This window comes from Dreissena polymorpha, chromosome 2, assembly GCF_020536995.1.
Source record: "Dreissena polymorpha isolate Duluth1 chromosome 2, UMN_Dpol_1.0, whole genome shotgun sequence".
NCBI classification, from domain to species: domain Eukaryota; kingdom Metazoa; phylum Mollusca; class Bivalvia; order Myida; family Dreissenidae; genus Dreissena; species Dreissena polymorpha.
In genome coordinates, this window is record NC_068356.1 from 25,258,613 (window position 1) to 25,272,235 (window position 13,623).

The 13,623-nt window shown below is 36.9% G+C and overlaps 2 protein-coding genes across 2 annotated transcripts in view; one reads left to right on the top strand and one right to left on the bottom strand.

The window, feature by feature from the left end:
- Positions 1-905: 905 nt before the first annotated feature.
- Positions 906-8,747, top strand: LOC127866304 (epithelial membrane protein 2-like). Its single transcript, XM_052406772.1, has 4 exons — positions 906-1,506; positions 4,180-4,281; positions 4,856-5,014; positions 5,321-8,747. Exons 1-4 carry the CDS (start codon positions 1,299-1,301, stop codon positions 5,542-5,544), a joined length of 693 nt encoding a protein of 230 aa, XP_052262732.1. The 5' UTR covers positions 906-1,298; the 3' UTR covers positions 5,545-8,747.
- Positions 8,748-9,085: 338 nt separating this feature from the next.
- The window catches only part of LOC127866303 (elongator complex protein 6-like), a 13,291-nt gene continuing 8,753 nt past the window's right edge, over positions 9,086-13,623 (bottom strand). Inside the window, exon 4 of the mRNA XM_052406771.1 lies at positions 9,086-9,812. The gene's annotated coding sequence lies outside the window, so the exon portion shown is untranslated. The remainder of the gene's footprint in view (positions 9,813-13,623) is intronic.

Consider the following 13,623-nt stretch of genomic DNA (forward strand, 5'->3'; position numbering starts at 1 on the left):
ATTTTGAATGTAGTATTCGAAGACACTTGTCGGATGTTTATTGGAATTGAATTCCATATGGTTCGTGACCGAAACGAAAACGCGCGTTTTCCATAATTTGTTTTAAACGGAACAGATGATATATCAGTGTGTGTAATGGATCTAAAAGCGTACACATTGTTATTTGAGATATGTAATTGTTAACAAGGGACTCGTTCACAGATTGGCACAATGACAAGTAAAAAAAATCAAAGATAAAAAAGAATGTAAGCATTGTATACAAATGAGAAAAGTATTTCTTCTAAATAAGAAATATGTTAAAATATCGTTCCGTTTAATAATCATACTCATGAATCGAAATCGATAAAATAATATATTTAGCGTGTGGCGCTTTACATCGTGATTTGCATAATACGTGTATTAAAAAGTATTAATACCACATAGCGTTTTAAATACATTTCTAAGTTCTATCGCCTGAATGGCCCAGTGGTAACACGTTAAAGTTGGCCCCATGTGGTCAAGGGTTTGAAAACCAGTGACGGAGAATGTTTTTATTATATATACTGACACCGTTTTTTTCTACGAAAATCTATGAACAATTCATTTTAAATGGATATTTGGTGTCACGTGCATGCAGTTATACCGATAATGCTTATCTCTGTACATAAGATAATATATTCAAATCAACGCGTTGAATATTTTACGAAATTGTATGAAGAAAATATCAGAATGTTAAAAAATATACCGCATTCGTACTAAGTACTAAATTAACACATTCTATAACAAATGGTTATGAATAAATCGAAATACATATATGAACAATGACCACGAGTATACATTGTGATGTCATGTCGGTATTTGGATTGCAGGATATTGGTTAAAGTGCAGCCAACCACATACATAATAAATGCAACAGCCGCGAACAAAGTATGTCGTATGACACTGGCTTAAACAGCAAAGCAATGTGTGTATTTCAATCTGGTATTGTTAAACCAAGTTGACGAGAAACTCAATCTATGGCTTTCAATCGATATAGGTAGTAGCTATTCAAGGGAACTACTAGACGTGGCGTTACGATAACCCATTCGGCTGAAGTTACGATATCGACACAGTCGAGTGAAGCTTCTCAAAAGAAATTCTTCGTTTTACATTTTAATCGCGACCGCTCCCTGCATAAAGTGTACGCCAAACAGAAGAATAAATCGCATTTCGTTGAGAGTTAAAGTGTGTACTGTACAGGTGAATCAAACACCTGTTTTAGTCGTGTTTTATATGTGGATTTATTTACAGTGGTTATTTTCGATATTTAGTGGCACACAATGGCACGACTTGGAAAGTATCATTTAGGATTGTTATTCACGGTACTGTGTCTGATCTTGGCATCGCTCGCGCTCATTGTGACGTCAATTACCACTGACTTCTGGTTCAAGGTTTCAGCAGACGACTATGCAACTCCGGAAGTGAAACGAAACTTCTCGTACTCGGTCGGCATGTGGAGGCGATGCTACAACAAAGAGATGCCCTTAGGTATGACTGTACTTTCATCTGGCATGCAAATTAAATGTCTGGCTCGCTCAGACCATGCTTGGCTAGACTTACACGAACATTATTCTTTCAGGACACTGGTTTCAGTAAAAGTCTCCTTTTGAGTCTTGACAACTTTTTAGATTGATAAAACTTGATCATATATTCGAAAGCATAATGCCATATAAGCTGTTACTATCACATGGATCTTAAAACAATATTAAATCAATGCGATTACTATTTAGATATGTTAATAGCATAACTATATAATATATATAAGGTATAAATGTCAAAGGCCCCTGTTGTGGGTGGATGCAGTCATATGAGCTTAATGTTGTATATTGAATTTTTAAAGAAATCTACAGTACATGTGATGTCATTATAGTTTATTCGATATTAACAATTACCACAAAGGTTAGTGAATAACATGCCACAATGTAAAGCAGATGTAGATGTTCATAATATTCATTGCGCGCAATGCACCTTAATGATGACGCATGAACACCATGCACGCTTTTCGTTTAATGGTTCGTTTGTTTGCTAATATACGTTTGATTATGATAATAATACCTGTAATTATCAAATACTAAAACTAAAACAGCACATGGTGATAAACTAGCGTTCACATGACATTACTAGTCAATGTATACTTTCTTTATTATTTTATATTAAATGAATTGGTGAATGAAGGAGAGCCGCTTGTATAGGTCATGTTTTTGCCACGAGGACTTGTTCCATACCCATCAGGCAGAAATAATGTGCACAATACGGCAACGTTAAGAAAAAAAGCTTTAAAGAAATACCATAGTTATTTGTCATTACTTTTCAACATGCGTACTCAGCAACCGCTATGCAAACACGTCTGTATTGTTTTTTTTTACGTAAACTTGGCAATGACAGATATGAGCGAATAAATGCATTTTACAGTGGTATACTTGTGTGATGACGACCGGAGCATTCGTCACATTATGTCATTCGACGCCGTTTATACAGCTTTTATGTGCGATTTATGTATTATTTGCTTATTTCATCAACCATGCCAATATCTGACGCTCATCGGGTTTGCAAATGCTTACAACGTAATATCAATTCCTGTTGTGTTCTTTAAATGAACGCATGAGGTAATGGTGTATGCAATCGAATCAAATTGGCAGATTTTTTTTATTCGGCCTCGTAAACTGAACAATTAAATGCGAAGGTGCACCAATGCAAACAGCATGCGAACTCGTCTTAAACATGCTAAATGTCTGCACTCTTGTTATACGAACTTGGCTCTGTGCAGCGACTACACATTTGTGCAAGAATATATTGCAAGCATTTAAACTACGATATTTAACAATACATAGATAAACAAGACCAGTGCTTGTGAAACACAATCCTCCCTACTGCGTTTTGAAGCCGCACAGCAGCTATTTTAGAGAAACTTGTTAGGTCAAAGGCCCTTAACTTCGCCAAAAATCAAAGTAACGGAACGAAGCTCACTCTTCATATGTAGGTCATGTCGGTAGACTCAAATACCCAAAATCAGCTAAATATATGAAAACGTTTCGTAAAAAAACTTACAAGGACCATAACTTCGCCAAAATTCAATGGACCAGAACGAAACTCAAACTTCATCCGTTGGTCATCTAGGTAGACTTTCAAAAATCAGCTCAATATCTGAAAGCGTTGCGTAAAAAAAACTCCGGAAAACGGAATGCCGGACAGACAGACTACCGGGGGCATAAAAGCGATTTTTTTTTCCAATCCAAAGGTTTTCAAAATGGTGCGAAAGAAACATTGGATAAAACGTAATACAAACAAAACCTTTGCTTGTGAAACACAATTCACCCTTCTGCGCTTTGACGCCTCACATCAGCTGTTTTAGAGAAAATTGTTAAGTCCAAGGCCCATAACTTCGCCAAAAAAATCAATGGACCAGAACGAATCTCACAATTCATCTGTAAGTCATGAAGGTAGATGCATGGAAAGAAACTATATGTTTCATAAAAAAAACTATGGAAAACGGTTATTATAGAAAAAAATCAAAGGCCCAAAAATCATCGATCGGAACGAAACTCACACTTTATCTGTAAGTCGGGTAGGTACCAAACATTACAAAATCTGCTCAATATCTGAAAGCGTTGCGTAAAAACCCTCAGGATAACGGTTTTGATTAAAAACAAATATTTCAAAATATCCGGAAAACGGATTACCGGACGGACCGTCCGACTTCTATATGTCACCTTACCGTTGGAATAAAAATTGTTTGTATGAACAACATAACAAAACCGGCATGCAGCGTAGCTCATCATCAGAATAAAGTTTCATTAACTGTTTGCGGTAATATTTAAGCTGGAATTACTATAGGGCAACTAAAGTAAAAATAATTACTAAATATTGTTTACACATACATAAACATCATTTACACGTTTGCTTCTCTTGAATGTTATTGGCTTATACCTAACGCGAGCTTGTCTTTATGGAAAGTTCGTTCTTAACACATTACAAAAGATGTTTACCAGTAACGAGCTTAACGGCCATATCATACATGTTTTTTTAATAATGTACTTAAGCTATGTTTCACATGATATGAATTCATATTCATTCATGACGGCGACTTTTGTTCTTTAAAACGAATTCAATGATATTCCATGTGCCAATGTATCTGATATGGTGTGTGTTCATCATTTTCAGGGGTAAAGGCAGAAGACAGGGCCGGTGACTGCGTATACACTTACAAGGACTTGACCAGACGGGCGGAGGACAACATGTCATCCGGGGAGTACAGATACCTGAGTAAGTATTCAATTCATGTGATGCCAGAGTTCAAGTCCGCACAAACCCGATCAAGTCCTTATTAAATGTGATGCAAGAGTGCAAGTCAGAAGTCCCCATTAACTCAAGTAAACCTCATACCACAAACCCGAGAACTAGTATGTCCTTATTGAATGAGATGCAATGGTACAAGTTCGCACACACCCGAAAAAAAACGTATTGAATGTGTTGCAAAGGTTCAAGGTCCCACTAACTCGAGTAAACCTCATACCCTATGACACAAAGGTGCAACCTCACAAGCCCGAGGAAGTCCTCACTAAATTGGCATACGATAGTAGGTAGATTTTCGCACGATGTACTACATGTAATAATAAAAGTGGGCTAATCACCACACACTGTACCTTGGCATCGGTATGTTTCGATGTACCAATTTTATGTAGTATTCTTTATAGTCCATACGAGTTGACTTTAAAATAAATGTCTAAAAGTTGTCAATGTTTCGTTTTTTAAAATACGTGAAACCCTTTGATAACCAAACCGTTTCACAACTAAACCACTTAATTCGCAATTTAAACTCAATGCTGCATACCGCCAGGTCTGGAGCGCAGCTGGGTGGCCCTGATGATCACAGCCGGTGGACTTCAACTGTTCACCATCATCACGCTGATTTTGGGACTGTGGCCCATGGAATCCGCGAAGGCTGTGAAGAGGTCCACTCTCTACTTGATAGCCGCCATCATGACCCTTTTTGCAAGCAAGTTAATTTTTGGTTGTCTCTTTGTATGCTCTTTCACTCTAAAGCGATAACTATGACATTTTTCTGGCGAAATGGAATATGTTTTACAGATGGCATATCAGAAGTCAGGTTTGGCAACTTAGTGTCTGAAAAGTACAGCGATACCTTAAGCGTTCAAACACATTGAATTTCGTTAAATATTTATGTTTGTGTCCCGAATTTTTGCCCTTAGTCTATTACAAAAGAATTACCCTTGAGGTGCGATATATATTATTAACATATCAATAACCTATTCTTAACACGTATTGGCTATTTGCATTGAAGCAATGGCAGCCATGGCGAGCGGGATATGCTTCATCGGCATGCAGGAATTAAACAAGACATCTCGAGCACTATATCCGGACAGCGTGAGCAAGAAATACGACTGGTCTTTCATCCTCGGCTGGGTCGCTACAGGTCTGTGCTTCATTGAGGGCTGCATGTTCCTACTGCTGCTGAAAAAGGACCACGAAGACATCCGGGAATCCGGAAAATACTCAACCATGTAACATAAACTTGAAGGAGATCGCAATATGTCAGTACTAACTTCCGCTATAAACGGTGTGGCAGTCGCCTACAGAATACTCGTCTCTTTGATAGGTTTATAATAAATATTAGAAGCTACAGACCACGCAAATGCTTTCAAGACTAAGTTTGGACGCGTAGCAACCGAACTATACCATTTTGCATGAAGGCAAACGTGTTGTACGTTAACCAAATCAAACGCCCACTTGCTATAGCTTAATCGTCATAAATCAAATCATAATTTTAAAACTATTTCTTTGATTTATGCAAATATCCGTTGGTAAGACTGCAACGGAATGTCTGATGTCATAACGGAACTTAAAACTGTTATCTGTTTAAATTGCTATTTAAATATATTAAATATCTTAAAGGGATCTTTTCACGGTTTGGTAAATTGACACATTGCAAACAGTTGATTCAGATTCGCAAAATTTCGGTTTAGTTATGATATTTGTAAGGAAACAGTATTACTGAACATTTGCCATGGTCTAACATAGCCATTATATGCATCTTTTGACGATTTAAAAACCTAAAAATTATAAAGCGTTGCAACGCGAAACGATTAAATAATATGGAGAGTTCTGTTGTTGTCGTTTAAATTGGTGAAACTACGAAGATTGCTTATATAACGTATAAAATACGCATCTTGGCATATGCTTGGCAGGATAGCACAGTTGGCAAATGCGTTTTTACTTCAGGATTCAGGGGGTCACTGGTTCGAGCCCTACTGCGGGCTACTTTTTGTTTCCTTTTTTAAATGTTATTTTTGATTTTTTACTGGAGCTTTAACAATTTTATGTTTACATTTATCAATATAAAGCATTTAATGACAAATTTCAAAATGGAAAAAATCGGTGAAAAGGCCCCTTTAACGCAAGAATGAATTAAATGCGGTATGTTCGGCTCTTTCATTCATCACAACACATTCATTTATTGTACATTCGGGCATGAATACAGCACGATTCCCACTTAACATGAAACTGGCCTATGAATATAAAACCTACTTTTTGTAATTTATAAACGAGTAATTAAAGTATTGCATTCACATTGTATAAGCGATGTGTTACATTGAAAATACGTTTTATCCTTTTCAACAAATCACCCCATCCTGGTAGGTAAGCCGGTAAAAACTAGTATTCGGATTGTGTGTATGGGTGGGATATACGTTCATTTGACATATACCCGCAAACGATTGACTGAATGCAACACATTATCAGATCAAGAGTGTAATAATTATGGGTAGAATGTGACAAGCAGTTTATGACAAGCCTAGTCTCGTGCATTTCTGAAGAAGCTTTAAAGGGGCCTTTTCACGTTTTGGTAAATTGACAAAATTAAAAGAAAAATGTTTCGGATTCGATAACTTTCGTTGTAGTTATAAAATTTGTTAGGAAACAGTAATACTGAACATTTACCATACTTTAACATATCAATTATATGCATCTTTTGACAATTTAAAAACCTGAAAATTATAAAGCGTTGCAACGCGAAACAATTTAATAATATGGAGAGTTCTGTTGTTGTCGTTATATTTTGGGATACTACGAGGATTGCTTATATTAAGTATAAAATACATCTATAATTGTTCAAGCACGGATGGTCGAGTGGTCTAAGCGACTTTTACTTTAAGACTACTACTCCAGGAGTCAGTGGTTCGAGCCCAGATGTGGGTTACATTTTTTCTATCTTCGATTTTATTCTTGTGTTTTTTTTTACTAGAGCTTTTTTGATCCAATGTTTACATTTATCAATATAAAGCATTTAATGACAAACTTCAATAATAAAAAAAAATCTGCGAATAGGCCCCTTGAAAATGTATAAGTTTAAAAGCATTGAAGAAAACTTTTAACAAACGTATACTTGTCTGACTCTTATAGCGGTGGACAAGTTGCTATGAAATTGCAAGTATTATCGCTATGGGCATGCTATCAGATCGTATCGATAGTTAGACGTGTTGGCCAAAGCATAGTTGGGCGTTTTGACCAGTGCATCATTTGTTAAAAAACCTTATTCATTTGTATCACGGTATTAGCTCGACATAGTAACAGTTTTGTTAATCTGTACATCTTCGATGTGGTTCTTTTCGTACGGTTGAATAAAAGAATCTAGGTGAAAGTATATACTTTCACGTCAGCATAGTTTACTATCACCAAAATAAATAAATTTTGACTCAAAGTTGCTCCTCGTAAAATATATTTAACACACTTTGTTTGATATGAGTGTTTTACGTAATTGTAATTGTTTGCTGCAGTCGAATGCAAAGTACCTGTTCATTAGTCAAAGATTTAAATCTAATTGACAATGTACCCGTATATTATATTAATTTTGTATATATTGAAAATTGCAGTACACACAATCGTACTGTACTTCTCAAGATGTCAACACATATGGTTTACGATTTATAACATTTTTATCAAGTTTTTATTAGCGCATTGTTATACAACAATAGTGTTTAACAGATTCGGCATCGTTTTATTGTTATACTATATTCTTATGGAGCTTGAAATTATAGTGGTCTCACGAAATATGTCTGCCTCAGACGACTAAACAGGTTAGAACATCATATACGTATGATACCAGAGGTATAACTGGAGTCTATTTCATTTTTAAACATTGATTTGAATTCATTATAAGACGTTTAATCAGGAACCTTTTGAGTAAAAAATAAATTAACATGTGCATACAAGTGTCATTTGTCTTATAATCTCTTTGCAAACAACACACTAGTCATGCATATGAATCTATGTGCAAGCAATTGCATTAAGACTTTCCAAACAAAAAAGAATCTTTTTGCTAACATTCATTTAGAGTTTTCTTCAACACATACCAAAACATGTATAACAATAAACAAAAGTTCAGATAGTTGGAAATAAATCCTTGTTTATGTGAATAACAATGTGTATAGTTCTCCTAAAATTATATACTGTGTACAAAACTCGACGATAAGGCAATTTTCTATCTAAAAGAAAAAAAACAATCTTGATGTATTCACTATTTTCGTGGAATCGTTTTCTTACCAAATAGTTTTAAACTGTCAGCCACTTAGTTCAGAGGGGTTCAATGAATCAGAATGGTAAAACAATGCATGTATTTATTGCTCAGGTACTATGCATTATGATTCAGTACGGGAGATAATTTCTGTATTATAAGTGTTTAAGTATGTTTGTAAATAAAGTTTGTAAATATTGTGATGTGTTGTTTGAAATAAACTAAAAATGTCTTAGAGCTTAGAGCTTCCAGTGGCGATTCCAGGATTTCTGGTTAGGGGGAGGGCGGGATATTCAGATTTGCTGGGGGTCCAGGGGACCGCTAGAGAGACAGGGGGGGGGGGGGAGAAGCTCCACGATTTTAGTGATTTTGAAGGCTTTGACAACCACTTTTCGAGCATGTCACGCCTTATGTACCTTCATCAAAATACCTTCCTATAATGCCAAAAAAGTGCATAGTTTATACGTAATACGGCTGGATATAGCCGGAAAAAATATGCTATAAAGAAGAACGCACTGACGGTTATCAGGCTTGTGGCGTTGGCGCATCCATCTTCGTTGACATAAAATGCAGGGAAAAGAGAATCAATGTGCAAAAAGAGGGATACATCAGAATCGCAAAGTTTGACTTGAAAAACCGTGCGACAGAGAATTTAGCGATTGTCAGTGATTAGTGGGAAATGTTGTGCACGAAAAAGACGCAAAATAAGTTTAAATAGGTGATTTAGATCTAGTTAAGTGTGAAACACCAAATGAATTGACTTTACTTTGGCGATTTTAGGGAGGGGGGGGGGGGGGGGGGCGGACGTCCGCCCCTCTTGGAACCGCCTATGGCTTCTGAAAATTAAAAAGAGGGCCAAGATGGTCCTAGTTCGCTCACCTGAGAGGAGTCGGTTCATTCAATCTTTACGAAATGTCAAACTTGACCTAGATATTGTCCAGACAAACGTCCTGGTCAAGTTTCATCATTATTTCATCTGCGAGTCATGATCAATGTACCTATGAAGTTTCATTATCCTAGGCGTAAGCATTCTTGAGTTATCATCCAGATACTATTTTTCTAAGTTGAGTCACCGTGACCTTGACAGCCATTGTAAGAATACGTTTTTGGCACTGTGACCTTGACCTTTGACCTAGTGACCTGATAATCAATAGGGGTCATCTGCGAGTCATGATCAATATACCTATGAAGTTTCATGAACCTAGGCATAAGCGTTCTTGAGTTATCATCCAGAAACCATTTTACTATTTCAGGTCACCGTGACCTTGACCTTTGACCTAGTGATCTGAAAATCAATAGGGGTCATCTGCGAGTCATGATCATTGTACCTATGAAGTTTCATGATCCTAGGCATAAGCGTTCTTGAGTTATCATCCAGAAACCATTTTACTATTTAAGGTCACCGTGCCTTAACCTTTGACCTAGTGACCTGAAAATCAATAGGGGTCATCTTCGAGTCATGATCACTGTACCTATGAAGTTTCATGATCCTAGGCATAAGCATTCTTGAGTCATCATCTGGAAACCATTTTTAATATTTTGGGTCACTGTGACCTTGACCGTTGACCTAGTGACCTGAAAATCAATAGGGGTCATCTACGAGTCATGATCAATGTACCTATGAAGTTTCATGATCCTAGGCATAAGCGTTCTTGAGTTATCATCCGGAAACCATTTTACTATTTCGGGTCATGGTGACCTTGACCTTTGACCTAGTGACCTGAAAATCAATAGGGATCATCTACGAGTTATGATCAATGTACCTATGAAGTTTCATGATCCTAGGCCTAAGCGTTCTTGAGTTATCATCCGGAAACCATTTCACTATTTCGGGTCATCGTGACCTTGACCTTTGACCTAGTGACCTGAAAATCAATAGGGATTATCTGCGAGTCATGATCAATGTATCTATGAAGTTTCATGATCCTAGGCATAAGCGTTCTTGAGTTATCATCAGGAAACCATTTTACTGCTTTGGGTCACCGTGACCTTGACCTTTGACCTAGTGACCCAAAAATCAATAGGGGTCATCTGCGAGTCATGATCAATGTATCTATGAAGTTTCATGATCCTAGGCATAAGTGTTCTTGAGTTATCATCCGGAAACCATTTTACTATTTCAGGTAATTGTGACCTTGAACTTTGACCTAGTAACCTGAAAATCAATAGGGGTCATCTGAGAGTCATGATCAATGTTCCTATGAAGTTTCATGATCCTTGGCATAAGCGCTCTTGAGTTATCATCCGGAAACCATCTGGTGGACGGACGGACCGACATGAGCAAAACAATATACCCCCTCTTCTTCAATAGCGGGGGGGGGGGGGGGGGGCATAATGAGAAAACTGCCCCCCTCCCAGCAGCCATGTTATTCAACTGACCGGAACCATTTTTGAACTCAACTCTCGTATCAAGGAAACAAAGGTTCTGAGCAAGTTTCATGAAAATTGGGCCAAAAACGTGACTTCTACTGTGTTCACATGTTTTCACTATATACATATAGAGAAAAATGACCCGCCCACTGGCGGCCATGTTTTTTCACCGATCTCAACCATTTTCAAACTCGTCCGAGATATCAATAAAACCAATGTTTTGACCAACTTTCATGAAGATTGGGCAAAAATTGTGACTTCTAGAGTGTTTACAATGTTTCTCTATAGCCAAACAGGGAAAATTGCCACTATATACATATAGAGAAAAATGCCCCGCCCACTGGCCGCCATGTTTTTTCACCGATCTCGACCATTTTCGAACTCGTCCGAGACATCAATTGAACCAATGTTTTGACCAACTTTCATGATGATTAGGCAAAAATTGTGACTTCTAGAGTGTTAACAAGGTTTTATTCTATAGCCAAATAAGGAAATCTGCCCCGCCCACTGGCGGCCATGTTTTTCAACGGATCGGAACCACTTTTGAACTCAACCAAGATATCATTAAGACAAACATTTTGACAAAGTTACATGAAGATTGGGCATGAAATATGACTTCTACAGTGTTTACAAGGTTTTTCTTTTTTTTTGACCTAGTGACCTAGTTTTTGACCCGGCACAACCCAGTTTCGAACTCGGCCGAGATTTCATTAGGACAAAGCTTCTGACCAAGTTCCATGAAGATGGGACAAGAAATGTGGCCTCTAGAGTGTTTACGCGCAAATGTTAACGGACGGACGGACGGACATACGACGGACAAAGACCGGTCACAAAAGCTCACCTGAGCAATCAGGTGAGCTAAAAAGTAACCGGACATTTTATATTGCTTGTTACACTGTTTCGCACATTCACACAGCGCCAACAGTATGGAATACACGATGAAAAGCATGGAGAAAAATATAAATGTTTAGTAGATAATTTTAATTGACCTTTAATTGGGCCTTTTCACAGATTTTGGCATGTTTTGAAGTTTGTCATTAAATGGTTTATATTGATATGTCATAAATGTCAACATTAGATATAAAAGGCTCCAGTAAAAAAATCAAGAACAAAATTTAAAAAAGAAAACAAGAGGGCCTGAAAGGCCCAAAGTCGCTCACCTGAGATAAAAAGAAATGACCTGTTTTTGCAGCCAAAGATATCAATGGAACAAATGTTCTAACCAAGTTTCATAAAGAATTAACAACAAATGGCACCCTGGCAGCCATGTTTTTCAACAGACCTGAACCATTTTTGAACTCGTCCAAGATATCATTGGGACAAATCTACTGACAAAGTTTCATGAAGATCTGACAATTAATGTGGCCGCTACAGTGTTAACAAGGCAAATATTCATGACGCACAACGGAAGACAGACAATTGACAAAAGTTGATCACAAAAGTTCACCATGAGCAAAAAAAATAGTATGCTCATAAAGATTGTCACCATGTTTGAAGATGATATTATTAAAACAAATTGAGTAAACTAAATCAAGATATGATAACAACATTTGTACTCAAGTGTCATTCAGATTGAACTAAAAATGTTACTAAAAGTATTCACAATGTTTCACTATAAACAACTGTAGACATACAAAAAACTACCACGCCCCTGAGAGCCTTGTTTATAAACAATAATGAACTATTTTCAGACTCACCATGCAATTATATTTCAAATTAAAAATTCAATAAATCCGTTTTAAACCACAAATCTTTGATAATGTGGGTTATTGTATTAAACAATAAAACCCAGTTTATTTTAGAAGAAAAGTGGACCCTTCAAGGGAGAGTATCTTGAGCAAACTAGTAAGTTGATGAATAGCGAGTTCCCTTAAATTCCTGAGTAAGAGTTACTGCCCATTCTATAAATTATATAAAGTTCTGAGATCACTTTCTTTCTGGCATTGAATTCCAAGGATTAAACCTACAGAAAAAAATCGAAATTAAAAAATCTACATTAATCTGCAGAGATATTTCATAGTTTTATAACAAAAGCATCACAAAATGTTGGAAGAGGTAAACCAGCAGGAAGGAAGAGGAAAGCTCAGACAAAACTGCCAGAAAATCAGGAAACTAGAGTGTTCACAAGCTATTTTACTATATAAATATAAGGAAAAAGACCCCCCCCATGGCGGCCATGATATTTTACCGATCCAAACCATTTTCGAACTTAACTGTCGTATCCAGGTAACAAATCTTCTGATCAAATTTCATGAATACTGGGCAAAAATGTGTATTCTAGACTGTTCACATGTTTTCACTATATACATAAAACTGTATATAGATAAAACTGCCCCACCCCCTGGCGGCCATGTTTTTTCCACCCATCACGACCATTTTCGAACTCGTCCGAGATATCTATAAAATTGATGTTTAGAAAAAAAGTATGATGATTAGGCAAAAAATGTGACTTCTAGAGTGTTCACAAGCTTTTTTTACTATATAAATATAAGGAAAAAGACTCACCCCACCCCCTGGCGGCCATGTTTTTTACCGATCCGAACCATTTTCGAACTCAACCGTGTCAACAAAACACATGTTCTGACCAGATTTCATGAAGATTGGACCAAAAATGTGACTTCTAGAGTGTTCACATGTTTTCAGTATATACATATAGAGAAAACTGACCTGCCTCCTGGCGCCCATGTTTTTTCACCGATCTGGAC

Bases quoted from the DNA above. Each gene is read 5' to 3' on its own strand.
- LOC127866304 (XM_052406772.1), top strand. From the start codon at position 1,299: ATGGCACGACTTGGAAAGTATCATTTAGGATTGTTATTCACGGTACTG. The intron at 1,507-4,179 runs GTATGACTGTAC...CATCATTTTCAG, and splicing joins CAACAAAGAGATGCCCTTAG to GGGTAAAGGCAGAAGACAGG. The intron at 4,282-4,855 runs GTAAGTATTCAA...GCATACCGCCAG, and splicing joins CGGGGAGTACAGATACCTGA to GTCTGGAGCGCAGCTGGGTG.